The following is a 26,678-nucleotide window of genomic DNA, read 5'->3' as shown; positions in this document are numbered from 1 at the left end:
ATTACTTTACAACCCTGACAAACATGCACTTATCGTACTCGGCAACAGCACTGACAACCGTTTACTCGGCCCCTATGATTTTCGATCGAAACGCGCATTCTGTCCCAGCTGTCGTTCGAGTTGCCGACATTCTGTGGGGCGCTGCTGGAATGTCTGGCTTATTTCCCGGTTCGTCTATCGCACCGCCCACCTCAGTTTACTCTCTTCCACTTGATCTGGTCGATCGAGTTGGCGGGTGGGATTGTGGCAGCGAGGCTATTGGCGAAGATCTACACATGTACATCAAGTGCTTCTTCGCTCTCAATGGTAACCTGACAAGTCGGGTTATCTACAGCCCTGTTAGTCAGAGCAACGTGACTGGTGGCGGCGGCCTTTTGAAAGATGCCCGAGCCCGGTACAAGCAGGCTCTCCGTCACATGTGGGGTGCTCTTGACACAGGTTTCGCTCTTTGCAAGCTTGTTCAGCTATGGAAAGATCGGAAGCAAACCTGTCGAGCCTACCAGCCGCTTCACTACACACTCTCAGACACCAACAACGCCGCCATTCCCGAGACTTACATGAATTATGAACAAATTGGTCATCCCTATGTCGACAATGGCATCTTTTCTAGTATTCAGAAGGATACTATCGAGCAACCTCATTGGGAGCGGATCTTCTACATGATGCATCGCCTTTTTGAAGCCCATTTTCTCCCAGTTCACATGGCCATTCTGGTTGTTGCTTCCGCACTGTATGTCAAGCTCACAGAAAACAACAATGATCCAAGGAACCTGGCTTGGATCTTTAGCTGGTGTAACATCATCCGCATCTATGGTTTCTTCCAGATTGCGATATACGTGTCTTTATACGAGAGTTACCACCAGGCAGGAGTATCGAGTCGCGAGAGGGAAATGGTTAAGGCTGGTTTGGCTGATGGGATGGACTTTTCCAGGCGATCTCTCAAGAAGAATTGGCATGATTACCTTGTCATTCCGATTGTAGCTCCGTTATATGGTACCATTCCCAGTGCCCAGGCTTTGATCTGCCAGCTTTGGGGTCAGGATCTGGTTTATACCGTGAGCAAGAAGGCTACTAGGCGACAAATACCTGTCGTAAAAGTGGACGATATGGCATAAGATATTAATGGGATGAGAAATTACTGAGTAATAAAGTCATGATGGATGCACGGTTTATAATAGGCATGGAAATGAATGGCCACCACATGGGAATGATCTAGAATATATTATCAATAATGTTAGCTGTTAATAGTATCGGGTAATGGTACTGGTATATTGATACAAGACAATGCAAGAAAGTAGTGCCTACACCCGTATCCCTTCAGAATCGGCGATTCAATCACACCCGGATCAGGTGGAGTCTTTTCGGCGCCGAACCACTTCGGATGTTAAGGTTGGGTTGACCAATGAGAAGCAAGTCGGGCGACAGATGCAGTATTCGGAGACATTCTTTGCTGTATCACTCAAAGATATTTCCTTTTCAAGGCGGATTGTAAGTGGAAATAATGGCGGCAGGAATGTAGTCAATTAAACATATAAAACATACATAAATCAGCTCTTCAATGACACAATTTGTTGTTTTGTATCAAAAACCTCCTTGTTCATACTATCTATCATACAACTTTTGGTTGAACCATGTCTTCAAAGAAACTGCGTATCGGCGTTTTCATGCCATCGAGCGTACAGCTTCTCGACCTCGCAACAGTCGACGTGCTCGCCACTATGTCTAGTGAATACCTCGGCGTCATTCCTCTGCCTTCTCATGTTAGCAGCATGGCACCTAGCACCAATATCACGTACATCACATCGCCGAAGCTCTTCCCACACGTGGATCTGACAGCTAATCTATCCGTTCGTGCAACACATACATACCAAGATGACGATGTTACGCCGGGAAAGCTAGACATCGTCGTTGTTCCTGGTACAGAGCCAGGTGATGTTTTCGAGGAGGAGGCAAAAAAGTGGCTGAGAGATCAGTTCAACACTGAGGGGGTTGACGTGCTGTGCGTTTGTACGGGCGTTTTCCTATGTGGTGCAGCAGGCATACTCGATGACAAGAGTGTGAGCGGACCTCGAGGGTTACAAGATGATCTAAGGAAGAAGTATCCAAATACCAAGTTTGTGGGGGGAAAGTATAGGTGGATTCAGGATGGTAACTTGTGGTCAAGCGGTATGTTTTTATTCGAGTGCCAAGTAACAAGTACATAAACTGACAAAATATCCAGGTGGAATAACCAATGGTAACGATATGATGATTGCATACGCTCACACCAACAGCAAATACTGGCCAGCGTCTGTTGTTAGTATGGGTGCCATGCTTACAGATGTAGGTGATCGACCACAAGTGTATGATCAGGGTCAGAAGAAGTTCTTTTTAACAATGGCGTGGCATGTTACACGCTCTTGGTTTTCGAGTCTGATGCCAATGAGAAGAGGATTGAGCAAGATGGACTAGAAAGGTTAAATATTTCTTGAGGTAGATGACAAGGTGTTTTAAAGCCAGGAAGGATATATATATCACATTTGGTAGTTACCCTGTAATGATTGATTTAGTAGGGGTATTTTGACAAATAATAGGTACTTGAAACGAAAAGTTTTTCCCATCTAGTACTCTTATTAGCTGCTATTTTGCCTCACATCTTAGACTCGGCCTATCCGCTGACTCAATTAACCAGGTAGGTACCTACTTACTGTCTTTTCGTCTGAGTATCTTGAGGCTCTCGTTCTTGCCTCCAGCTAGTCTGTGGAGTCTGCGGCGGGAAAATCTGCACTAAAGCGGGTACCACCTGCTGTTGCTGCGACAGCGACGGCCCCGTCCAGATAAGAATTCTTATCGCCGCTTTTAATTGGTAAATTGTGATGTATCTAGTGGAGCTACCTCTCGAGCCCCGAAAAAAATTTCGAAGCTTGGAAGATGCTTCTCGATTCTTAGTTTTCTCTTTCGTAGTGAACGAGAGTTTTAACAAATCTTCAACCCAACACCATCTCTTCGACTTTTCTCCCACATCCTAATTCTTTATCCTACCTCTCCATTCCCTTTATACACCTATACTATTCTTGATCCAAAAGTAATCTCACAACCGTCATAATGTCTGCTGTTCCTGGTCCCGTTTACGGCCTCGAGGTCCCGCCTGGCGAGATCTTGATTCCTGCCGCCATGGAGTTTCCCGCTTCTGTAAGTTCATTTCCTCGAGCCTTTGCGACGCCTTTGATGTGAAGCGATGTGTCTGCCCGGCCGAGCTCGCTTCCAGTCGCTGGCGCATCATTTGCGACGCCGCCCGTCTTGCCAACTAGAGGCCCGAATTCTAACCAGAAAATCTTGCAGTTCCGCATCACCATGGCTGCCGTGGACCCCACCGAGGAGCCCGAGGCCGATGGCGAGGGCAACGTCCCTACCGTCCCTCGCTCTACCCTGCGCCTCGTCAAGCGTGCTCTTCCTGGCCTCGATGAGGATGAGGATGATGAGATTGACGACGAGTACCTGAAGGCTCTTCTTGCTGGCTCTGACGACGAGGAGGACTCCGATGAGGAGGCCAACGGTGGCCCCAGCGACCCTGCCAAGGCCAAGAAGCAGCGACAGGCTGCTGCCATTAAGAAACTTCTCGAGTCCGCTCAAGAGGAGTCCGATGACGAGATGGAGGATGCCAAGCCCAATGGCAAGGCCAAGGGCAAGGCTAAGGCCACCGAGGAGTCCGACGAGGATGAGGATGAGGAGTCCGACGATGACAGCGAGGACGGTGCCGACCTTGAGAACTTTGTCATCTGCACTCTCGACACCGAGAGGGTAAGTCATACACTGAACACAATGAGTGCAGCCAACTAACTTTGTACCAGAACTACCAACAGCCTCTCGACATTACCGTCAACCACGGCGATAAGGTCTTCTTTGTTGTCACCGGTTCCCACACTGTCTACCTGACCGGAAACTACATCATGGACGATGATGAGGATGACGAGGATGACGAGGACGAGGATGAATACGATCTCTCCCCCGATGAGCTCGAGTACGGCCTCGAGGGTGAAGACAGTGACGCCAGCGACGACCTCGATGGACTTGAGGACCCCCGTGTCCAGGAGATTGACACTGACGAGGAGGAGGCACCTAAGCTCGTTGCCGCCAACAAGGGCAAGAACAAGCGCGCCGCTGAGGAGGCCGAGGGCCTTGACGAGCTCATCACCAAGGATGATGCTAAGCTCTCCAAGAAGCAACAGAAGAAGCTCAAGAACAACAAGGGCGAGGCTGTCGCTGCCGAAGAGAAGAAGGACGCTAAGAAGGTTCAGTTCGCCAAGAACCTTGAGCAGGGTCCTACCGGTTCTACTGAGAAGGCCAAGCAGAGCAAGGACTCCAAGCCTGCTACCGGTGTCAAGGTTGTCCAGGGCGTCACCGTTGACGACCGAACCGTTGGCAACGGCCGTACTGTCAAGAGCGGCGATACTGTCGGTGTCCGATACATTGGCAAGCTCCAGAACGGAAAGCAGTTCGATGGTTAGTTCCAGTATCACTTTGCTACCGTTACAAGATAACTGACATTGCAATAGCCAACAAGAAGGGTAAGCCTTTCTCCTTCAAGGCCGGTAAGGGCCAGGTTATCAAGGGTTGGGACATTGGTGTCATCGGCATGGCCATTGGTGGCGAGCGCCGTTTGACCATCCCCGCCCACCTCGCCTACGGCTCCCGTGGCCTCCCTGGCATTCCCGCCAACAGCACATTGATCTTCGATGTCAAGCTTCTGGAGATCAAGTGAGTGTAGCAACCGCTATGATTTCTACCAGCCTGAGTTGCCGACTCAACACCAGCCTCGTATAATAATACCCCCTAAAGAGCGGTGGCAGAAGGCAACAAGTTGATGACACGGAGATGGCTGCCCTTTTCAGGCTTCGATATATCGTCTGCTACGCGATCGATATCGTGCTGCATGAGTATAAGGAGCTTTGAACCTGTACCCTCTGCAAAGAGCCAATGTTTTACGCAAAAACATGAGGGGAGCAGTTTAGGCGGCAATCAGTTATGACGGGGCGAGGACCGTCTTGTGTTGCATGATGAATTGGCGTACGATAAAAAGGGTCATTGTTTCTTTTTGCTATTAAATGTGGGATTTCCCTCGTATCTGGAATGATATCGTAGAGTTGAGCAGATAAAATGCTATTTCTTTCCTCTTCATCTCATGATTTGATGTCTGGTCTCTCTTTCCGTGAATTGTGTAGAACCCTGAGCTGCAGCATTGGAATATCAACTTGGCAAGTGCATTTGAGGAAGTCACGGTGACTGGTTCAAACCAGACCAAGCCTTCTTCTGTCTACATGTGTTGCCTGGTAGCTACCATCTCTCCCAAGTCACATTCAGCATGTAATATGCCTACTCTGGCATAAGCAACGCTGTCGTGAGCACACGCTTCGGGTGTCATTCTCTTCAGAGTACGGTTATTAATTACATCAATTCATTAATCACGTCTTGCTTTCTTATTCGATATTGATGCAGCAATAACTTTCTTTTCATTACTTAATCTGTAGCATCATGGCACAGACGCTTCTAAAAAAGGCTAGCCAACAGTTCATACGACTTTCTTCGTGCGATTCGAAAAATGCACTCGAACCGCCACCGGACTCTGAGTTGAATGGCCCTGAAGACCCCGAAGTGCAGCATGGCCGAAAACTCGGCAGCGTTGCCTCGAAAAGATGGAAGCCTCTTCGCAGTGCTTTCAGAAACTTAAGAATCAGTGGACGGAGTGGCAGGTTATCTGTTTGTCCTCGCTAATAACTTGATCTAACTTTCCTAGTTATTGAGACATCAAAGGATTCAAAACCACCCACGGAGGACCAAATCAAGGCTCATCAGTTGACAAAATATGCCTTACGACATGGATTCGCGGCGAAGAGCCCTATTTCGAAGGAAACACTTCCAAAATCACATCTGAACCCTGTAGCCATGACCTCCAATTCGACGTTGGTGATTCGAACTACTCCAAAAAGGGCACGGAGTTCTCTTCAGCCATTGAACATTGTTCCATTGAGTGACTTGGAAACCCCTTCTTGCTCTGAGGCAAGTGCTATACCCTCATCGTTTCAGGAAGAGTCAACAGCCAAGACATCGATCGAATCTTCTCCTTCGCAGCAATATGATGCAACATCCGATAGGCGCTACAACAGGCGGAATCCATGGACTCGTTCCAGCCCCGAAGGCCGAGCACTCACCACTATTCCAGAAGCTGGCGTAGTCCAGGCTCGACCCACGATCGCTACTGTAGAGAGAGCCTCTGCTGCCAAGATCTTTCTCGAGACTCATTACAACGAGCTTCTGTACAAGCCCAATGCCAGGGCCTTGAGAAATCAACATCTTGAAGCTCAGTTGCGAAGCTGCTCGCTAATGTCATTAGATGAAAAAGAAAAGATTCGGGTGCAGTACAGAATACAGGAAACCTGCCACTTGAGGGAGCTACGAGCAATGAAGGCCAACTGTATCGCTCATAAGTTGAAGGATGATTCTGGGCTTTCGGTCAACAACTACGAACCGCTACAGATTCTAGGCAAGGGAAGTTTTGGAGTGGTTAGATTGGTACGCGAGAAGCCTGCTCCAGGTCATGCCTTCCCGGGACAGGTGTACGCCATGAAGGTAATTCGAAAGTCGGAGATGATACGGAACAGCCAAGAGGGTCATCTCAGGGCCGAGAGAGACTTTCTTGTTGCCTCTGAAGGCTCGCAGTGGTTCGTAAAAAGAAAGATCGGAGTTCTGAGTGCTCAACTAACTGAACCTTCACAGGGCTGTCCCATTGATTGCTAGCTTTCAGGACCCGGCAAGTCTCTATCTGGTGATGGAGTACATGCCTGGCGGAGATTTCCTTGGGCTACTGATTCGACAAAACATTTTGCAAGAACCCATTGCGCAATTCTATATTGCAGAGATGATCCTTGCTATGGAAGAGGCCCATCGCTTAAACATCATCCATCGAGACATTAAACCAGACAACTTTCTCATATCGGCGACTGGTCACTTGAAGATCTCTGATTTTGGGCTAGCATTTGATGATCATTGGTCCCATGACGCAGCATACTATAACACTCATCGATACTCACTGGTTCGAGGACTTGGCATCAACATCAAAGGCGACGAGACAGACCAGAAAAGCAGCAAGGACATAATGAAACAATTCGAATGGTACCAGTCCGTCGTTTCTGGGATAGACAGACACGGAAGATATCCGTTGGCCAAGGATGAAGATTTGCGAAGCCTCATCGGCTGGAGAAATAGACATGGGATCCGCACTGGTGCTCGTTCCGTCGTTGGAACTAGTCAATACATGGCCCCTGAAGTCGTTCGTGGCGAGCAGTACGACGGAAGATGCGACTAGTAGAGCATTGGAATCATCCTATATGAATGCCTCTACGGACAGACCCCCTTCTTGGCAGAAGAGGGGCGAAAGCAGACGAAACAAAACATCGTTGTGAGTATCGCTATTGCATTCTAGGTGAGCCGAAGACTGACACAATGTCGTAGGAATTCAAAAAGAACTTCAGTTTTCCACGCAGGCCGTTCGTTAGCGAAAAGTGCAAAGACCTCATACATTGTCTGATCCAAGACAAAGAAGAGCGGTTATGTTCGAGGAAGTACCAAACGTCATACCGTAATGGTTTTCAGGGTTCACGGCTGACAGATTACTCTGGCCGCTATGTTTTCCCTGGCGATGCAGAAGACATAAAAGCGCACCGATGGTTCAAGAATACGCCCTGGGAGCGTTTGCAGTCTATGCCAGCACCTTTCACTCCCAACTTACAGAGTGATGATGATGCCCATTACTTTGACGAGTCTGAACCTTTTGAAGATTGGTCTGAGTCGATGCCCTCCGGAATATACCTCAACACAGAAGATGTACGAGAACTACTGTTTGGGTTTGACACTCACGTGCAGCAGAAGGCTATAGAGCTTATCAAAGTCCCATTCGATGCGGCCAAACTCCGAAGCATGGATCGTGATATCGATGTAGCAAAGGACCTTAAACCCAGTGAGAAGGCAACTCTGAAGCAGTTTGTCAGGTTCTACGGACATAAAGAGCGCAAACGCCCACGAGACATGTTGCTTCGGGACAAGAGCACGAAAAAGATATCCCTAAGGATACGAAAAGACACGGCCTTCATGGGATATACTTGGCGGCGAATGCGACCTGGGGGCTACATCGAGCCGAGACCAACAGAGACGACTTCAGTCTCTGAGGTTCAAGCTGCGGCCTAAAGCGCCTTCCTTCCTGCGAGAAGAAACCTCAGACTGGAAAGAGGAAAAAAGAAGCCAAGGAAAAAAGGTCACAGAAGAGATGGAGAGTGGGTGAGTGATTGGAAAGAGCGTGAGCCTCTTGAAGCTCCTGAAGGTAGTATTATGAATAGACATTAAGCATTAGGCCTTAGTGGCACCTGTACAATCATCCTATCCTCATTCCATAAGTCATCTTAGTCCTAGTCCTATACAAAAACATCAAGTCATCAACATGATATGCAGCGTCTACTGTTAGTTCCATCATTGAGATTTCGACCTTTGCCCAGAACTGTGGTATGTTTCGGACTCTGCCAATGCAACAGGGTCACCAGATGCCACAGTTTTGGCGTTACGAATTTCCCATTCAAATTCTTTCAAACCACGAATCTCCCACGAAAAAAAGAGCAGGGAGAGAAGGCCATCAATAACACCAGCAACTAAGCTCAGACTGCTGATGAGCATGAGAACAAATGCGACATAATTCTCAGGGCTGAACCACACAGCAATTAGACAAGCGATCCAGATGAACACAGCAGCAAAGAAATGCAAACCGCGCCAAAAACGCTGCTGAAATTCACGGGCGCGATACTTTTGGATCATGCCAAGAATCTCATAGTAAGTAGATGGGTGCAGCGAGCCACGGTTGGAAGAGCGGCCGCGCTTGAGCTGGGCATCTGGATTGGCTGTCTGCGCTGCGTTACCTGAGTGTATGCTGCTGGCGGGGCTGCTGGGAGCCAGGTAGGCACCCGTCTGCAGAGCAGCAGAGGGAGTCTCTGAGCGTGGATCAACTGGAGTGGGTGCTGGAGAAGGAGTGTGCCGGGTGAGAGTAGCCTGAACAGCGAAGTGATCGGAAAGCGAACAAAGCAGGTCGGGATGTCGTTCAGTCATGGAAACGTGAGCGGACTTTACGATCCAACCAGGGGTCATTGTTGGAGCATCAGGGTCGACACCAGTCGAGGCAAAGATATAATCAAGGCGCTGGCCTTGCGGGTCAATGGTGTCGGGTGGAACATCACAAACATCGCCCTTCTTGAGGCGGTTCTGCTGATTCTTGTTCCAACGCCAGGTGTTGTAGACTGAGTTACTAGTTACTCCATTTTCGAGAAGGTTGAAGTCGGCTGTTGGTAACGGCCGGTGGCGATCCTGCTCAGAAGGGTGGTATGCGGGACCGAGAGAGCTGTCCGGATGTAGTACGCGCCAGACATCGCGAACAGGTGCGTGCCCTGTGATGACGCGATGATATATGGACAATGGAAACATGTTGAAATCACCCATACCAACAACAAGATGTCCACGTTCGGCAGCACCACGCAAAAGTTTCGACATTTCCCATGACTGAGCAACTTGATGACAACTGTACGTACTCACGGGTTCAGGCTCGTAGGGGGCGTGAGTCTGATCTGAATTAGCGAAGAGTTACAACCCAACAAACCAAGACGACTTACATGAGTGTTGAAGACCTCAACAATATCTTTCCGTTTTGGCCCAAAGCGAATTTTTGCACACGCGATACCCTTGCCCACGTACCAGTCTCCTCTCCAAAAAGCGGTCGGACGTCCATTAAGGGGATATTTGAACATGGTACTCTCCTCGATAGGCCAGTGACTCAAGATGGCGAGGCCCCCTCCGAAAGCACCACTATGATAAAACTTTCCATAGGGAAGAATCTGACGAGTATGGTGACGGATAGCCTCATAATCCTCTTGAGTGAAACATTCTTGCAAAGCCACGATCTGCGGTGTAGGCACAGCGTGTGCGATTCTGCGACCAATTTCGTCCAGTCTCGTGTTACGTTGCGTCGAAATGTAGCGAAGGCCCCAGCAGTTCAGGGTTAAGAGATTAATGTTGGACGGAGCATTCTGAGAACCATTGTGGTCGACGACTATGGTAGAAGGCGACGTGACATGCTCAGAGGCGTCACTTGCCGTGACCATGGCGCCGGTAGAGTATGCGGAAGTAATGGTGACTGATGTCTCCCAAGTGTGAGAGGAGAAAAAGATCGAGACGGCAGATGAAATTTAGATAGACATGTATTCTTACATGCAAAGTTAGAGGTGTAAGATCTGCAGATGGAAAGATTGAATTCAAGTGGCGCAATGCCTCGGTTGGGGATATTAGCTAATTACGGTAACAACGCCAGTGAGGTGTAACCGCTGTTAGAGGAAGGGCTAGTTGGTAGGCGTCAGGAACGATTAGTGTCTGAGAGCCACGATCAATAATTGATTTAGAAGATAAAGACAAAAAGAAGGTGATGTCAAAGAAAAGGACTCTGGATGTAGTCAAGACGCATGACGCGCCGAGAAGTTGCAGATGTTAATTTACTCCAATGCCCAATAGATCTAAAGTCTCATAGCTCCTTCTTGTTTGGGAACGACTATCGGTAGTTACGGTGGCTTGGGGAAGGAAATCGTCCGGACTGGACCTTCCGTTTGAAAGAGGGCCCGACCACTAAGATGTGGGGAACACCTACCGAAAGTGCCGAAAGTTTATATGGAACATGGAAGGTGCAGAGGAATATTAAGGTATGGAATAGACGCGTCAAAATATCCCATGCATGTAGAATATACATCTGGATATATGGGATGATAAAGATCTACCCTGCAATCGAAACAAATAGATCTCGTGTATCGAAAATCCTCCGACCTTCTTCATAGTCTATGAGTAAGTAATAGCACAGAAGTTTCTAGGAACCTGTCAATGTCGCGCCATACCTCATCCAGTACTTAGCTCAAGGTACAGCTCCCGTCAGAGCTCCATGTACACGCTCAGAGCCTCATAATTGGTAGGTACCCCTCATCGAACCCCGAAGTCAAAATGCGTCATTCTTTGTTCGTAGAAGCATCTCGTATAACCTGGCTACCTTTAGAACACATTGCTACCATGTCATTTTTCATGTCTATATGTTAATACTTTGCTCCCTCTATGCTTGTATCATCATTGTGGACAGCTTCAAACTTCACATACCTTCTCATAGTACAATCCCAAACAACCGCTGCACATGCAATGGCGGCAGTCTTTGAATCACTTCTCATCAGGTTTAAACCCGTCCTTGTTGAACATGCCGAATCCCCTCCGGCCTCTTTCTCCTCCGTGACCGACCACCTCAAGTCCATCCCGGGCGTCGAATCTGTCTATCTCGGTCGCCCTCTGGAGAAGCCTGACTACTGGTTTCTAGGCATTCGCTGGGCCTCGCGTCCTGCCTATGACGCCTTCGTCTCCGGCTCTGCAGCCACCGACTGGCATGCTTCTTTGCGTGCTCTGGTGATTGGCCATCCCATCGTCAGCTCAATTGCAGAGTACACAGGTCATGCTGAATCTGCTTTGCATGCGCCCATCACTGAAATCTGTACATGCTGGGACATTGATCACACCTTTACAGAGGACAACATGAAGCCATTCGCTTTGGCTTGTAGTGAGGGTAAGCTGGCAGGTCTTCATGGTCTGGCATATGGCGAGTTTGTTCAGGGAGAACATGAGGACTCTTCGGTCATCCCTGGTCGTGCATCGAGGTTATTGATGGGCTGGGACAGCAAAGAAGCCCACTTACAGCACAAGAACAGTGGAAGTGGTAAGTTTGCCACGAGAACCAACATACAATGGCAACAAGCTAATGGCATCAAAGCAATCGATGATAATATTTACTACTTGCTTGCTAGGAATAAGAGTCTCGAGATAGTAAGTGCTTTGAACATGGTCATGGAATCTCCTTTGATAACTAACACCACATGAGTATCATGTGCCGCTCAAGAAGCTTTGATTAGGCACAAATCCTGAGCATCGACTGAGTTGACAGGGCATGTCACTCTGAAGCTCCGTCTGAAGAATTATGTCTCTCTTTTGTAAATACCAAAGTCTCATTGAATTAAGTAAGGAACAAAAAATAAAACTGAGAATACGCCTTTGAAATCAAGAACATTGAAAGCTGCCACTCTGCCAAACAGCTCCGTCTTGTTTCCCTTTTCGTCCCGATAAAATGCGAACCCATCCTTTGACACCATTTCTATGCCGCTCAACCATCCGATGACCTCTCCTCATCCCTACTCCGTTTCACGACCCGTCAGGGCTGTGGATCGGCATCGAATCGCTGGCGACTTCTCAAACTTGTCGCCGGAACCATTTACTTCTTCGATACTGCCTTTTCTCTCAGGGACAGAACCCATTGCATCCTCCTTTTAGCTTCTTAATATCCCAGTAAACAACACTGTATTCATCGTATTCTGTATATCGCTCGAAGGTTGTCTGTCGCATTGGCGTTGGAGGACAAATTAAACGCGGTGTTTTTCCGATTCTATTAAGTTGACAAGGTTAGAAGCTTAGTTGGTGCTGGATCTGTTTTGAACCTCACCAAGTCGAGAGTAAAGCATGTAAAGAGCCATGCGGTTGCATTCCTCCGTGCCAGTGATAGTCACAAGTCGTTCGTTACTGTTATCTTGCGGTTCGTTAATCTTAATCACGCTGTTGCTCATTTGTCGTATCTCATTGATCTTCTGACCACCCTTGCCGATAATAGCACCGACCATGTCATTTGGAATATAAATCTGCTGGGTGATGGGCCCGCCGGGGATCGCGCCGCCCATGGGCTGAGCCTGAGGAGCACCACCGTGTGGTTGGGGACCTGTGTGAGGAGGCATGTGAGGCTGAGCGTGGGGAGCAGCACCGTATGCACCTCCTCCTTGCGCACCGCCGTAATGCATAGGGATTGCAGGGTTAGCTTGAGGGGCTGCATGAGGGGGGTACTGTTGAGGGTAAGGCGCAGGTGGCATGTGATGAGAACGACGGTCGTTGTGGCGGCCATAGTTCTCACTTCGACCATAGTGACCGGAAGAGGGCTGAGGCGAGTATGGGACAACCTGCATGCCTCCAGGAATTGAACCAGCAGGGGCTCCGCTTCGTGTCGCGTACGCGGATGCAGCAGGACCTCCAAACCTATCGTTTAGCTGCTCGAGAAGAGTGCTACCAACATAGTATGTTGCGATGTGAACAGCATCAGCAACACCCATAACGACTAGAGATCGTTCGCTCGACATAGGTAGGCAGGAATCAGACGCGTTCAATCGGGCACCAGAAGCTTCCTGGATCTCGCGAATACGAGCGCCACCCTTGCCAATGATAGAACCGATCAGAATATGTGGAATTAGTAGTCGCAGAGGATACGTCTTCGAGGATGCAGTTGAGGATTCGTTGAGGGGTTCGTTGTTCAATGTTCGGATGATCAAACCAAAAGCCTAAATCACGTTAACGCAAAAAATCAATGGATTCGGAAGAGATCGGTATACCTTAGCCACAGCGTCCACTATACCGCTGACAGTAAGGATGCGTTCGACTGCTCCCTTCTGGTAGTCACTGACAGTGCACTTGGCGTTTGACAGCTTCCTGATGTTAGAGACGTTCTCGCCCCCCTTTCCAATAACAGTAGCGGCCTCCGGGCTAGAGATAACAGCCCGAACATGAATCCAGGAGGTCTCATCGTGGGCGGCGGCAGATGTCACGGCATTGGACGAAGAAGCAGCAACAGTCGCGGCAGCCGAAGCTTTGGCGTCGGATGCTGGATCCAGGGCGGTATCGTCGTCGTCTTCCGACTTGGAGGCCCCATTGACCTTATCGTCGTGGTCATCCGCAGGAATGTCGACAGGAGCTTCAGGGACCTCGACGTCGTCGTCGTCGTCGTGCTTGATCTTGTCGAGAGCAGGTCGCTTAGCGTCAGGTTGATCACCAGAGCGCGAAGGCGAGGAGGCTTCTTCCAAGGGGCGCTTGGCCGACTGGGTGGGTTGAGTGGGAGAAGCAGACATTTTTGTTGTAATTGGTATGTTCACACGAATTTAGTCCTTTAGACACAGTCGAGAATTTGAAACGTTTCGTTCTTTTTTATTGCTTGTCTTATATACACTCAGGGGTTTTCGAAGGAAAACGTGCTGGTGTAGTGACTTTCGCAGGGTGCGCGCTTCGGTGAAGTATTCGTGAAGTGACTTGTGTCGCGCAAGGACGGTACGTGTTGCGGGCTGAATTGAATTGGATTGGATTGAATGGAAGGAGAAGGGATTCGAGTCTCGTGTGTTTGGAGGACGGGTTCCAGAACTCTTTCAGCGGGTTTCAAATAGGTACCCGGGAAATCTCCTAGATTGCTTTGTAGGCGGGAGAAAGAAAGGGCGGAGATGATGATCTCGTGATGAGGATGTTGAACGGTTGTGAGGAGATTGTGAAGCGATCGATACTGGGATGGACGGACTTCCTTTAAAAAGCAAAAAGAGGCAATGCTCAGCTCAAACCTTCTGACTGTAGCGGAGACTCGAGGTTTATCGATCGCAATCTATCCGTAGCTCGAAGCGCGGGAGCGGGTTTCGATAGGTTGATATCTCGTCGCGAACTGTCGAAAGACGAGAAAGGGATAAGCTCTCTCAATGTATCGGGGCGCGGTGTTTTAACTTAGTATATAGACCAAGTTAGGTTGTCGCAAAGGACCGATCCTGGGAAAAGAAGGTTAAGAGAGAAGAAAGAAAAAAGTAACCCTCAAAAAACGCGATTATGAACAATCGCCGAGAATGAACAAGACGAAAAATCTTACGAGGATAAAAAGGGAAGGGGGAGGGGAAGGGGGAAAGGATACGACACGACAAGAGAGGTCGATAGGTGCTCTTGAGTTGGGGTGAGGAGATTGGGAGAAAGCGGGAGAAGCAGCCCTGCGAGGATCCATCAGATGGAGAATGCTGAGAACGGGTCACGTGCTTGGCGTCCATTGAGGAAGCTTGGGCCCTGTAGCGTTCCTACCTAAAACTACTGAGAGGTGAACTCCATTAGTTATCTAGTAGGTAGTCAGTACCTCCCTTCCTACAGTGCTATATCATTTATAACAGTTACCTGCGACTGAACAATAGGGAGGTAATTAGGAGATAGAGCTTTGGAGCGATTATTTTATTCGTAGCTCATATTTAATTTGCTACTTTCATAACTAGAAAATTGCAACAATTAAACGCTATTACGATTGAAGGCACGAAAAGCCGCGACAGACAAACAAACACCAACACCTTTGAGACGCGCCCACATCTTCTATTGGCTCCTCTCATATATATTAATACTCGTTTATCCCAGCCGCGCCGACTCTCATAGCAAACATATCTTGTTCACAGCTGAATTGTCAAATCATATCATTCCTAGACAAGGTCTCGAACTATGGCATCACAGGCATACACAGTTAGTCTCGACCAAACCTTACGGGAGCTCCAGCAACAAGTCCGCAAACATGAGGAAGAGCTAGAAAGGGTATGGGCTCACATGATCTCTGAGATGTTGTCATATACTAATCTCAACAGCTTCGTTCAAATGAACTGCGTCTTCCAGAGTCAGTGGTGGGTCAAACGCGGGTCATCCAAGCAGCGTTCAAAGAAGTGACAGAGTCAGACCCCTTTCTCCCATCACCGGACTCTTTGCTACCGGCGCTGCTAGCTCTGCGTAGATCCCACCAAACAATTCAAGAATCGAACATCTATCTCGATTCTCAGCGCTCAACACATGAGCAGCTATCGCGCCGGCTTGAAGCCGATGAGGCGCGTCTCAAAGATCAAAACCTTCTTGGTGATGCACTAACCGCGCGAATACAATCACTACGCGATGAAGTGAATGCAAGCACCAATGTCACTCCAGAAGAGGGCGCGAAGGAACAATTACAAGAGCTCAGAGCGAAAAAGAAGAACTTTGATAGAGATACTACCAAGCTCATAAAAGTTCTGCTTCAGTTTATCGCCAATCATCTGGCGCCTATGCTTGCAGCGGAAGAGCTGGGTGGGCCAGTTGTTGGCGATCTTATGGATGTCGACGGAGAAGCTTTGGCTGCTGGGTTCAATGCTCAAGGAAAGCTTAAAAAACCAAAGGAGGCTGCCGACAAAGACGACAAGAGGCAGCGCAGGATTGACGAGATCTGGGGTCCAGCGGCTGTTGAGGGATCTGGACGCCAAAACGAGGTCACGGCAGCAGCGGCAGAAATGAGGCAGCTCACAGAGGAGCTTCTTAACACTCTTTCTGAAGCTCAGGGTGATAACTCGGCATCCTACGTACAACTGTCGCGTGAATCGGCAGCTGCGCGATTCTTGGTGAGATCCAAAATTGCGCAGTTTCACCCAAGAGATGCGATGAGGCTCAGACTGGTCGATTTCGGACGAGATCTCGAAACTTGAAGATAGGTAGTATTTTGGATGAGGATCTCTGGTAAGCTGTTAATATTGGACAACACATCTCTATGCGAGCCGCAATATCAATTCCTCTGACACAGCTTATATACCTTGATAGGGTACTACTAATGGTAGGCATTTACATATCATGTCAAGCGTATTTAACCACCAAAAGAAAGATGAACAGACCCTATAAACAAACAATCAATTGACGCCTTTCCCCAGTGTTCTCTACCGTATTGTATCTATTCTTAGCCATTTCTATGCCCAACCAGCCATGCCAGCTCGGCCTATACAGAACACACCGTGGAACTTCTACATGGCCTTCGCCTGGTACTGTGTCACTGGTGTCCTCAAGCAGTCCAAGTTTCTCACTAGCTGCAGCTCAGCCGCCTTGCTTCTCACGAGATGCACCTTTGTCTCGTTTTCCCGATCCTCGGCCTTCATATCACCCGTCGTGCGCTCAACGACCTTCTTCATACCCTCGCACGTCTTGGACAGAACCTCATGCATACTGCCCAAGACCTTTTCCGCCGCTCGCGCAAGCGGAAGTTCAGTGGCCGACACAGAATCGTCGCTGAGCCAGCTAGCCGTGTGGCGCAGATTCTCGTTGGCGTCGAAAACAGCCTCGCGCATACGAATCACCATGAGGGCGCCAAACATATCGCCCGTACCGCTGAAGTAGCAGTCGATTGATGGGAAAACGATCTTGAAAAAGCGTGCTTGACCGGTGGATGTCATGGTGGAACCGACCACTGAAAGGTGCGACGGAGGGTGATCTGGTGCCTCAAGATTGACCGATGTAATGACGATGTGAGGAACTTTGTACTTGTCGTGAAGAACCTGTATAGCCTTTCGGAGGCTGTCCATGTCGTTGATCTTGACCTCTGAGAGCAACCTTGTTCATGGTTAGCGAATGACTTGCGAATCACATATCATGCCACAAAAGCTTCAGAACGTACTCGGCCTCGAACTGGTTTGGGAGGATGAGATCAGCATCATGGATGAGTCTCTTGTAAGCGGGCACAACTTCTGGAGAGACGTAGATCTTTCCATTGTCGCCCATGACGGGGTCAAGAGCCCAGAAAAACTTTCCCGGTATGTCCCTAGATTTGTCCTTGAGCTCTCGGCCTATCTTTCCGACGGCATCAACGGCTTCAGCGCCTGGGATGTAACCGGAGAGCATCACGTCAAAGTCATCCAGGTACGACTGTTTCAGTCCATCCCACAAGTCCATAATCTCTTGCGCTGAGACTCTCGTTCCCTTCCATTGCCGGTATCCAGTATGGTTGCCTTTTTGGGTAAAAATGCTATGTTAGATAATATCTCATTACTGTCGTGTGGATTGTGTAAACTCACTGAATTGGACTGTGTTCAGGGCTGCGACATCACATCCTAGAGACTGCAGCACAAAGACGGCAATTTTGTTACCCACGTAACTAGGACTCGTCAATTTCTCTTAATTTATGGGGTGAAGATAAGACCTACCCAGAGACAACCTATAAATACCTATGGTTAGCATTGATTGAACGTACGACAATGAGCTCGTCCAAGGTTACGTACATGGCTTGCCACCGCGAGAACCCGCGTATCCGGTATAGACATGACGAAGAGATAAGAAACAATTAGAAGATGCCTCTATTTGCTTCTCAGCAGAGAATGAGTTTTGTAAAGATAGGTGAGAGTGAGCTCAGCTAACGACGTCTTTGAGTCGTAAAGAGAGACGTCACTGGACAAACCCTCTTGTTCTACGTCAGTAAATAGGCGTAGACTTTTAGTGTAGGCTATCTCGGAATCTCGGTAGTTATAATGTAAAGTCTTATAAGGAGAAACGGGACAAAGTATAAAAGAGAAAGGGAAAAGAGTATTGAGTTTGACCAAGAAGTCGAGGGTAGTTCTAGAACTCGGTTACGGCGTCTTTGGAGCTGGATGCGCTTATTAGTCACGAGTCTAAATCTAAGAAATTTGACTCAAACTGGGGATGACAAGTCGAACTTGATACGAATTTGTACAACACAAGTATCGAAGGCTTGCTTACCTTGACTCTATCTATTTGTTCCGATAAGTAACAGGATTGAATGACTCAAATTGGTACTTAGTAATAATGATTCTCCAGACTTTGGAATATGCCATTGAGTCAACGGCCAAATGTTCCTAGTGAGTTCTATTTAATCTTGTGCCCCGCCAGCCTCCGATAAACTGCCCCGCATCAAGACTCAGTCACTACTACCTAGGTACGAATGGCTTCATGAATTTGTCATGGTGCTATTTGATATGAGATGTTAGTGGAATTGAAGCAATGACTGGCTTTCATACCTCTACTTTAGGCTGGGAAACGCTGGGCGGATATGCTCATACAATGCAAGATAACAAGTACATAGGCCGACATTAAAATTTACCAACAGCCCCGAGGGCTAATATCATGCCACGAGAGCTTCAATCCAACAAGAACGGTTTTATAGTTTCATTATCGTTCGTCAACTGGATCTTCCTATCTAGCCTATTCGTATTCACTCCGCCACTAATCGCACATACGTCGCGAGATGCCTGGAAAGCCTCTGATTGAGCAGATGTGACTCTTGGTATCCTTATTTCTTGCATGTTCTCCTATCACACATGCTCCACCACAACTACTTGGCCATATCCTTTTAAACACAAACGCCAAGCTCGTTTTCATGTAGTAGGACAGTATCGCACTATATAATGGTAGCCGTCTAATCGTCTTCACCAATCTTGGGAGCGAGGTAGAATCGGAGGTGGCTTTGGCCGGAGATCTCGTACTCCACCAACAGAGGGACTTCGTTAGAGAGGCAGATGCTGACATAATCAGACAGACCAGCAGCCTTGCAGAAGTTGACAAGGTACTTGAGGGAGAATGCAAGGGAGACGGGCTCGTCCAGCTTAATATCTACATTCTCCTTGGGCTTGTCGAGATTGGTGTTGCTTCGGAGGGTAACGGAGCCATTGCCAATATCGCCGGTGCATGAAAACTTGACACCGTCCTTGGAAGCATCAATCTGGACTGTTGGAGCATTTGTTAGATAACAGGCAAAGACGGCAAAGACGGCAAAGACGGCAAAGAGACTGGCGAGAAACTAACCTGCTTCTGACATGGCCATGAGATCTGTGCAGATACGTCGGAACTCCATGGAGGGCATCTTGATGGTGGCAGCATACTCGGTATCGGGGATACCCAAGTGCTCCTGGTCAATGTCCATGAGCTTAAGGTCGTACTCGCTGATACGGTCGTTCTCAACGTTCTCGAACTGAAGGTTCAGCACATCAGGGCCATCCTCAGCCTTGAGTGTGAGGACATCCTCGTTCTGGGCAGCGCGCAGGACTTTGGTGAGAGATGCGAGGTTAACACCGAGGGAGATATTGCGGTCGCAGCGGTAAGGAGAGAATGACTCGGCGTTGAGCATCATGGAGACGAGAGCAACGTGGGAGTTGTCCATGGCCTGAAGTTGAAGGCCTGTGTCATTGCAGTCGAAGTTGCAGTCCTGCACCAAATCCTTGATCGCATCGACCACCTTTTTGAAAAGGGAGGCCTGTTCGAGTCGCGCTTCCAACATTTCTAACACGTCTGTTAACTGTCTGTTGATGTAGTTTTTCAGGTGGTGCACAGAGCTGCCACGCGGATGGAAATGGAAAAGGGCGGGGTGACTGTTGCTAGGGGACTTACTGTGTGAGTGTGAGAAAAGATGATGATATGTAAGGGAGTAGACAAGGGACCTGTTAAAAGAAGGCGAAGAGATTGATCTGGATGGTGTTATTTGGGTAGTATGTATGAATAGAGGAAAAGAGCAGATGGAGTTGTCTGGGTGAATTTGCAGAAAGAAAGAAAGATGCAGGTGGTAATGGATGGCCTTTACCTTCCCTTAGCTTAGGCTAGTCGGTCGCGAAATTGCTAGGCTACCGCACCTTGCTATGGAACAGCTCCATACCAAGGTGGGTAGTCACTTAACGCGCCATCCAAACATACGCGACGCGTCTTCCTGGAGCTCCCATCAAAGAGCCCCACTCGATGCCAGCTTGAAGGTAAGGCGTACGAGATGATGCGTACAGATCATCACAAATACTATGTATGTAATATGCCCTTAGATTGGAGTTTTGTCGATGGCAATATAAGCTTGTGATAAACAATAGCAATTCTTAAATTTTATAGTTATGTCTATCATATATGGGCAATAATTAAAGGCCCCTTTTGTTTCATTATTTCCCAAACAAGAAATGAAAATGTTTTCCTAAAATAAGGATTTTGAGGTGTCGAGTATTGCTTTACCCTGAGCTCCTTTGAGTATATCCAGAATGTGACCTCTTGGGATAGCATATTGCTCAAACAAATAATCCAGACCTGATCTTTAAACGCCTGGGCCTCCGATGGCCTGTCTATAGAAAATAAATGTGCCTTGTATAGAAAAATAGTGCGTATCGTCGTGACGCCTCCCGATGCTTGGCGTGTCCATCCATCTGAGAGGATCCAGTGATGTATCGTAAATTGATAGCGAGTGTAAGAAATCAGCTTTAGTAAAGACGATGGTGATCCAGATTGATAGTGCGCGTATTGAAAGTACGCCAAGAAGAATAGGCGTGTAGGAAAGACATGATGATAATGATTGATGATGACTTATTGTTAGTTTCATGAAACAAAGCATCCCTACAAAGACGGAATTCGCGCCGCTGGCGCACTTGCACGAGTTCGTGGCCGTAAGTTGATGACCGTCTCCAGTTCACGGAGCATGCCCTTGGTAGCATCGACATGTTGTCGGGCAATGACCTTTTGCTCTCGTTCCTCGCGAACCTTGGCCATCCTCTCTTCTCTGGTGAACATACTCCGTGGTCGAGGTAGGGCGACGGCTTCAAATACTTCTGGTGAATCTTGCTCAGTGGAACCAGCATAGTCAGAGCTCGGAGGAGACTCTCCTGTCAGGGCCTTGAGCGCAGCAGCAGTCCCGCCGTTCTCATCCACAGTCGTGAGACCGCTGAGAGAGCTTACAGGCGATAGCAAGGTACTCATAGACGACAGCCTCTTTTCGTTTCTATCGATACCGAGCGCCAGAGCTGCCTTGCCCTCTTCCCACGCGGACATTAGTTCTTTCAGATCCATGCCAATGGACTCGTATTGCGACATGAGATTCGGACCAAGCTCTGAAATATCGCTTGAGTCGTTCAGACTTCTATCAGATTCCTCTCGAAGCAGTTGCAGCTTGGCTTGCAAGCCTCTGATTCCAGTTGAAAGGGAGCCGAGCTTCCGAAGTTGGGCCCGCCAACGTTCCCGTCCTGGTGTAAGAGCATTCATCGGTGTCGGAGGAGACGGGAAATCTAGGTTCGTGAGTCAGCGATTGATTATCAATGTCAAATATCAAATACTCACTGTCTTCCTCGCTAAGGATGCCTTGCAATCTAGAATGTGCCGCTTGAGTTGAGTTATTCAAGCTCAAAAGCGATTCTACCGCTGTAGTCCAGCGGAGCAAATCATTCGCGTCGCTCTCGGCATCCAGAGCTAGAAGGGCGCAAAGAAATAGTTTTCGAATAGTAGAGAAACGCGCAGCGAGAATCTTGAGGGTTCTTAATGATTCGGGATCTTCCAGATCCTCATCGGTGAGACCCTGGCGGGCGTCAGACATGTCGAAATCGGTGATATCGTATATATCGTAGTATTTTTCCAGATCCGTTTGTTCCGCAAACCCATTGACAACCGTGCAAACTTGATTGTAAGACGCGAGAACTTCGGCAAAAGAGTGCCTCAAAGCTTTGCGCAACCTGACACATCTTCGTGTCTGTGTACGATCTTCAATACGGCTTATCGGTGGCAGAGGAGCGCTACTGTATGTTGGTTAGCAAGAATCAACGTTTGAAGGACAAGAAAGACCAACAGTCGGTAGCCTCGGGAGACTAACTCTACCTCTTGTATCAGAGATAGAGCTGCTCCGGTCGCACTGTCGAAATTGTGAGAGTGCTCAACGAAAGAGGTGATTTCGGAAAGCGATTGCGATCTTCGATAGCGCAGCCATTGGCGCTTCATGTAAACCTGGCCCAAAAGAGCTGCAGCTGCGCATAAGAGGAGCAGAAATATGAGTCTTTTCTTGCTCATTCCACTTCCGAGAACCCAGCTCAACACCACCGCAACAGCCAGTGCTGCAAGGACCGATGCGATAAATCCTTCGGTAGACAAAATCAAATCTTGGTTGCTCGACGACGGACTTGGTCCTCCGCCGCCAATTTGCGATTGTCCCAGTCCAGAATGGCCACTCAGAAGCTGCGAAGCGATGATCGTATATCGGAATTGTTCGAGGAATTTGGCGTTGTCAGCCCGATCGATACTCGCTGCTACCGCGGCCTATAACAAGGGTATTGTTTAGTAATGTTGATTGATGTTGGTCGCGCGACTCGACATACCGAGTATTTCCCACTTGCAGATCGCAGCCCCGATTGTTGCTGAGGAACTTTTAATTGAAGCGCATTTGGAGCTTTGTTTCGAAACCTCGGCTTCACCAAGGGTCTACCAGTGGGCGCGAACGGAGAAGGGCTCGAGGGGGGCGAAGGACTGGAACGGCCTGCCGACGATTCAGGTTCGGGTGTTATTATACCAGGCGCCCAGTCGGCCTGCGACTCATCTCCCTCATCTTGGACAATGTTAGATGGTTGCGAGGAAAAAGGAAATATCCCGCGGGACCGGGAGGGAGCTTCCTCACCTTTGAGGTAGTCGGCGAACGGGGTCTCTTCATATACTACTGGCTCCATCTAACTGCTTTGTGACGTCGTCGGGGTCGATAAGATGTCACACAGAGCCATCGAGCGAAAATTGTCGACGGAGGTGCAGATCGTATCGTATTCGAAGGGTTTGTTGTTGTTGTTATGATATGCCGACCAGTGTCTTGCTCAGGAGAAGGCGACTAGAAGTAATCGAGAAGGCGAACAGGGACCAGCTGGGTTGTCGATGTTCCTAATTAGGGAAGCTCCACGCTCACCGTACGGTCCGTACACGCGGTTCAGTGGACAACCCCGAGCAATACGACAGGGATGCTGAGCTATTGACTACCTGTCAAAGCAGTGATGCGCCGCTACATACACTGTAGGTGAAAGTACCCTGGAACCGTTAAGCTTGACCTGGACAGGCGTAATTTCGATCCGAGCAAATGCTGTTCATGCAGCTCTCAGCATACAACGTATCAAGATGCAGGAGGATGCAGAACGCGGCGTATCAGCGCGCAGCAAAAGGGGGTTCTGGAGCGGGCTTTTGAACACATGGGCTTGTCTTATGTTTGGCCGATAAGATGAGCTGCTCATGGCGGAGCAAGGAGGCGCTAACATTAGAATAGCAACATCTTGCACATAAATAGTGGAGTATGGATCAGGTAAGCCTGAGGCACCGTCAATTTCCACTGGAAAGAACCTGGGGTAATCTCTCTTTTCTGGTTGGCCAATAAGTTCCATACGCGCACGGAGCTAAATTCTAATGTTGAAAGCTCATCATCAGCCTCAATATTTATGACATCAGCTCAATAACCCCCCACCACAGCTACGGTTCGGTTCGACTCGATACGATATCGCAATGTTAATACCGAGTTGAATGCCGGTTTCGCGACAATACTTTAGGGCTTCAATGCCTCGACCATGCCTTATCCCGCACTGTCGTTCGGGCACACGCCCAATACCAAACTCACCAGAAGGCATTTGGGCCACCAATGCTATGCTGGCTCGAGCAATTGAGCGATTTCATCATGTATATCTGGCCCCTCGAAGGAGTCTGAGTTCTTGCCCAGGTCCGCTTGAGAGCCGACGCCGCCTGGGCAAGCGACATATGACAGCAATTGTCCCTAACTCTCATGCTTCGCCTTTTCCTTGGTCAATTGAGTTACCTATCGACCTCGGTAAATGGACATGGGAGGCTCCAACTCGACCCCAAGATCGACGACATAAAAAGGTTGGCTTGTTTGAGCGTTTTCTGAGATCTCTAGAGGACATAGACTATGCAGAGTGTCCACCCGTCACCAATAAAACAGTACCGCAAACAGCGACTATCTCGCCCATAGAACAGTCACTCGTCGAGCTCAGCGAAAACATTGCCTCATTTGAACATGTTGAAGATGGAAGAACATTGCATAAAGCATGCGAACCCTACCTTCTAAAGGTTTTAGACATGATCGACGACAGGACGATATCCGCAGACGACCTCATCCTCTCACTCAACCCCTTCGACGAAGCTACCAAAAGCCGTGTCCCAGCTCAAATTCTCGACTATGTGCTCGCGAGGCAATGGATTTCAATCATTCATTGCATCCACGACAACCGGATTCGTCCTACCAGTGATGTTTTTGGTGGACATTTATGGTACCAATGCCTCAAAACAGCGTTCCAAATGACACCTCAGGCTACGACTTTCGACTTTCTGGACGAGCTGTTGAGACTAACTCGACAGTTTGAAAGAATCATTTTGGATCCCGACGACTACGTTGCATTTATGCGAGCCCATCTTCTCCTGGAAACATGCCAGGCCCAGCAAAAACCTTCAGGGCCTGTGTCAACTCGAATTTTGCGCCGGAATATTTATTTATCTCGGATGTTTGGTGTTACGGGTTCATCGAATATGGATGCCTGTCAGCAATTATCTCAGTCATGCCTCGAGAACAGTACAGATACCAAAGAGCGACGTACACTGGCGTACCACTTGTTGCTCAAACTAGCCACTACCCCTGGTCTCAAGATAAGAGAATTCGTGGAATTGGTCCAAGGTGCCCTCGACACAAGCGAATGGACCGAACCAGAAGTCTGGCAATTCGCAGCTCTTCGCCTTATGAACCAAAGTCAATGGAAGTTGCGCCCGGAATATTTGCAAGAGTGGTCCGAACACCCCTCAACACTTCATTCTTGGGCGGCCTTGCTCGATTCGGCTTTCCACCGACACGCCAAGAAGCGCAAAGCTAACCTTAGGGCGCTTTCGTTTACCAGCGACACCTGTGGCCAACTTGGTACATTAATGAAGGCAGTCCGTCTGTTGCCAAACCACAACGAGATTGTCTCAGACATGGTGAAAACGGAAGAGGATCCTCACCATGCTCTCACCATCTGGGAATTCTACAACGAAGAACAGACAAATCCGGATAAATTGCCCTGGTATGCATGGGCGCGGCATTTGGAGGTCATAGTAACAGATGCCGATCTACCTGCCGATCTCATATGGCGGGTTGCCGAATTTCACCCCCAAAAGTCCTTGAACAAGTTGAATAATCCTATTAGACAAGGCATAACCTACACAATGGATTTTCTTGTGGAGATAGGGACGCTCTACATGAAGCGACCTGGTATGACAATGCGAGCGCGTCTAAGATATATCGAAAAAGTCATCAACTTAGGCAAAGCTTCCAGACAACCCTTGCCTCAGTCTTTGGTTCAGATACTTGCCGAGGTTATACTCGAGGATCTTGAGATGGGCAAGCTGGGTCGCAAAGCACGACTTGCATACCTGGTCAGAAAGATAGAGCAGTTCTGCGGAAAAGAACAGGCACAGAAGGTTGCGGTATCAATTGATGGATGGAGATGGACCAACAGGAATCGAATGACACAAATGATGCCAATGCCTTCTTCCAGCACATTACAACAAGAGAAGCTACGCAGAGAGTCCATGGGTCACTCTTGGAGGCAATCTCATAGTCACTCGAAGGATGAGGCGGAGAGGGGTGATTTCGAGTCACTCTTGAAATCCGAGCGACGAGAAGTACAAACCCCGGCTGTGGCAAGTGCAAGCTTTTAGATATTCAGTTGGATGGTTTTTGGATGGTAAAATATACCCACTCTGAGGAATGAGATGTAAATCACAATGAACATAGAGGAGAACAAAAGGCTATCACCAAGGGGGTGGCCTTGGTGGGCTGATGCCAGAAAATGTGAGGACGAATTATGACAGTATAGATCAAAAAAGTACAAAGACATTATGGCTCAAGGACACATAGCCCTTGACCAATATATTACAAGGAAACTAACTCACTGGCAATGAAACAAAACAAAATCGAAGCCGCAAACATTAAGTTATACTCAAACTAGGTATGCATGTGAAAATATTGTTCCAACTGTCATTACAACGGATCTAAGTTTCGTAATGAACATAACAAATACAGTAATTTTCCTAACATCAAGACATCATATGTCATTATGAGGTAAATGAAATAAAACATAGCTTAAACTTGGTAGACAAAAGAAAAGCCGTTCGTCATAAGGCAGATAAAGCAACGTCATCTGGTGTATCCCAAAAAAACAAAACAAAAAACAAAACAAAAA

General features: G+C 48.3%; 13 protein-coding genes across 13 annotated transcripts; 8 read left to right on the top strand and 5 right to left on the bottom strand.

Moving 5' to 3' along the window:
• Positions 1-23: 23 nt before the first annotated feature.
• On the top strand, positions 24-1,115 carry FSST1_003918 (glycosyl transferase family group 2-domain-containing protein; the record flags this gene model as incomplete). The annotated part of the gene is made up of 1 exon (XM_083230042.1): positions 24-1,115. The coding sequence occupies one exon, from the start codon at positions 24-26 to the stop codon at positions 1,113-1,115; it is 1,092 nt and encodes a 363-aa protein (XP_083087348.1).
• A 516-nt stretch (positions 1,116-1,631) lies between these two features.
• Positions 1,632-2,451, top strand: FSST1_003917 (uncharacterized protein; the record flags this gene model as incomplete). Its single annotated transcript, XM_083230041.1, has 2 exons — positions 1,632-2,166; positions 2,222-2,451. The coding sequence occupies 2 exons, from the start codon at positions 1,632-1,634 to the stop codon at positions 2,449-2,451; spliced, it is 765 nt and encodes a 254-aa protein (XP_083087347.1).
• A 633-nt stretch (positions 2,452-3,084) lies between these two features.
• Positions 3,085-4,741, top strand: FSST1_003916 (peptidylprolyl isomerase FPR3; the record flags this gene model as incomplete). Its single annotated transcript, XM_083230040.1, has 4 exons — positions 3,085-3,171; positions 3,322-3,780; positions 3,831-4,482; positions 4,536-4,741. 4 exons carry the CDS (start codon positions 3,085-3,087, stop codon positions 4,739-4,741), a joined length of 1,404 nt encoding a protein of 467 aa, XP_083087346.1.
• Positions 4,742-5,511: 770 nt separating this feature from the next.
• On the top strand, positions 5,512-7,342 carry FSST1_003915 (uncharacterized protein; the record flags this gene model as incomplete). Its single annotated transcript, XM_083230039.1, has 3 exons — positions 5,512-5,725; positions 5,774-6,698; positions 6,754-7,342. 3 exons carry the CDS (start codon positions 5,512-5,514, stop codon positions 7,340-7,342), a joined length of 1,728 nt encoding a protein of 575 aa, XP_083087345.1.
• A 137-nt stretch (positions 7,343-7,479) lies between these two features.
• FSST1_003914 (uncharacterized protein) lies at positions 7,480-8,220 on the top strand (the record flags this gene model as incomplete). Its single annotated transcript, XM_083230038.1, has 2 exons — positions 7,480-7,484; positions 7,533-8,220. 2 exons carry the CDS (start codon positions 7,480-7,482, stop codon positions 8,218-8,220), a joined length of 693 nt encoding a protein of 230 aa, XP_083087344.1.
• A 279-nt stretch (positions 8,221-8,499) lies between these two features.
• On the bottom strand, positions 8,500-10,172 carry FSST1_003913 (inositol phosphosphingolipid phospholipase; the record flags this gene model as incomplete). The annotated part of the gene is made up of 2 exons (XM_083230037.1): positions 8,500-9,633; positions 9,684-10,172. 2 exons carry the CDS (start codon positions 10,170-10,172, stop codon positions 8,500-8,502), a joined length of 1,623 nt encoding a protein of 540 aa, XP_083087343.1.
• A 966-nt stretch (positions 10,173-11,138) lies between these two features.
• Positions 11,139-11,995, top strand: FSST1_003912 (antibiotic biosynthesis monooxygenase family protein; the record flags this gene model as incomplete). The annotated part of the gene is made up of 4 exons (XM_083230036.1): positions 11,139-11,166; positions 11,213-11,806; positions 11,861-11,913; positions 11,969-11,995. The coding sequence occupies 4 exons, from the start codon at positions 11,139-11,141 to the stop codon at positions 11,993-11,995; spliced, it is 702 nt and encodes a 233-aa protein (XP_083087342.1).
• A 556-nt stretch (positions 11,996-12,551) lies between these two features.
• Positions 12,552-14,027, bottom strand: FSST1_003911 (KH domain-containing protein; the record flags this gene model as incomplete). The annotated part of the gene is made up of 2 exons (XM_083230035.1): positions 12,552-13,463; positions 13,515-14,027. 2 exons carry the CDS (start codon positions 14,025-14,027, stop codon positions 12,552-12,554), a joined length of 1,425 nt encoding a protein of 474 aa, XP_083087341.1.
• A 1,378-nt stretch (positions 14,028-15,405) lies between these two features.
• FSST1_003910 (uncharacterized protein) lies at positions 15,406-16,406 on the top strand (the record flags this gene model as incomplete). The annotated part of the gene is made up of 2 exons (XM_083230032.1): positions 15,406-15,495; positions 15,546-16,406. The coding sequence occupies 2 exons, from the start codon at positions 15,406-15,408 to the stop codon at positions 16,404-16,406; spliced, it is 951 nt and encodes a 316-aa protein (XP_083087340.1).
• Positions 16,407-16,715: 309 nt separating this feature from the next.
• Positions 16,716-18,005, bottom strand: FSST1_003909 (Ribokinase-like protein; the record flags this gene model as incomplete). Its single annotated transcript, XM_083230031.1, has 5 exons — positions 16,716-17,298; positions 17,363-17,693; positions 17,760-17,839; positions 17,889-17,899; positions 17,964-18,005. 5 exons carry the CDS (start codon positions 18,003-18,005, stop codon positions 16,716-16,718), a joined length of 1,047 nt encoding a protein of 348 aa, XP_083087339.1.
• A 1,109-nt stretch (positions 18,006-19,114) lies between these two features.
• FSST1_003908 (proliferating cell nuclear antigen) lies at positions 19,115-19,972 on the bottom strand (the record flags this gene model as incomplete). Its single annotated transcript, XM_083230030.1, has 2 exons — positions 19,115-19,422; positions 19,501-19,972. The coding sequence occupies 2 exons, from the start codon at positions 19,970-19,972 to the stop codon at positions 19,115-19,117; spliced, it is 780 nt and encodes a 259-aa protein (XP_083087338.1).
• A 1,085-nt stretch (positions 19,973-21,057) lies between these two features.
• Positions 21,058-23,144, bottom strand: FSST1_003907 (Mysoin-binding motif of peroxisomes-domain-containing protein; the record flags this gene model as incomplete). Its single annotated transcript, XM_083230029.1, has 4 exons — positions 21,058-21,722; positions 21,775-22,226; positions 22,277-22,740; positions 22,800-23,144. 4 exons carry the CDS (start codon positions 23,142-23,144, stop codon positions 21,058-21,060), a joined length of 1,926 nt encoding a protein of 641 aa, XP_083087337.1.
• Positions 23,145-24,006: 862 nt separating this feature from the next.
• FSST1_003906 (uncharacterized protein) lies at positions 24,007-26,154 on the top strand (the record flags this gene model as incomplete). Its single annotated transcript, XM_083230028.1, has 1 exon — positions 24,007-26,154. The coding sequence occupies one exon, from the start codon at positions 24,007-24,009 to the stop codon at positions 26,152-26,154; it is 2,148 nt and encodes a 715-aa protein (XP_083087336.1).
• Positions 26,155-26,678: the final 524 nt, after the last annotated feature.

This window comes from Fusarium sambucinum, chromosome I (genome assembly GCF_050947815.1).
Source record: "Fusarium sambucinum isolate potato_lamoka chromosome I, whole genome shotgun sequence".
NCBI lineage: Eukaryota > Fungi > Ascomycota > Sordariomycetes > Hypocreales > Nectriaceae > Fusarium > Fusarium sambucinum.
The sequence above is the reverse complement of the archived record's forward strand: the minus strand, read 5'-3'. Positions and strand labels throughout refer to the sequence as shown.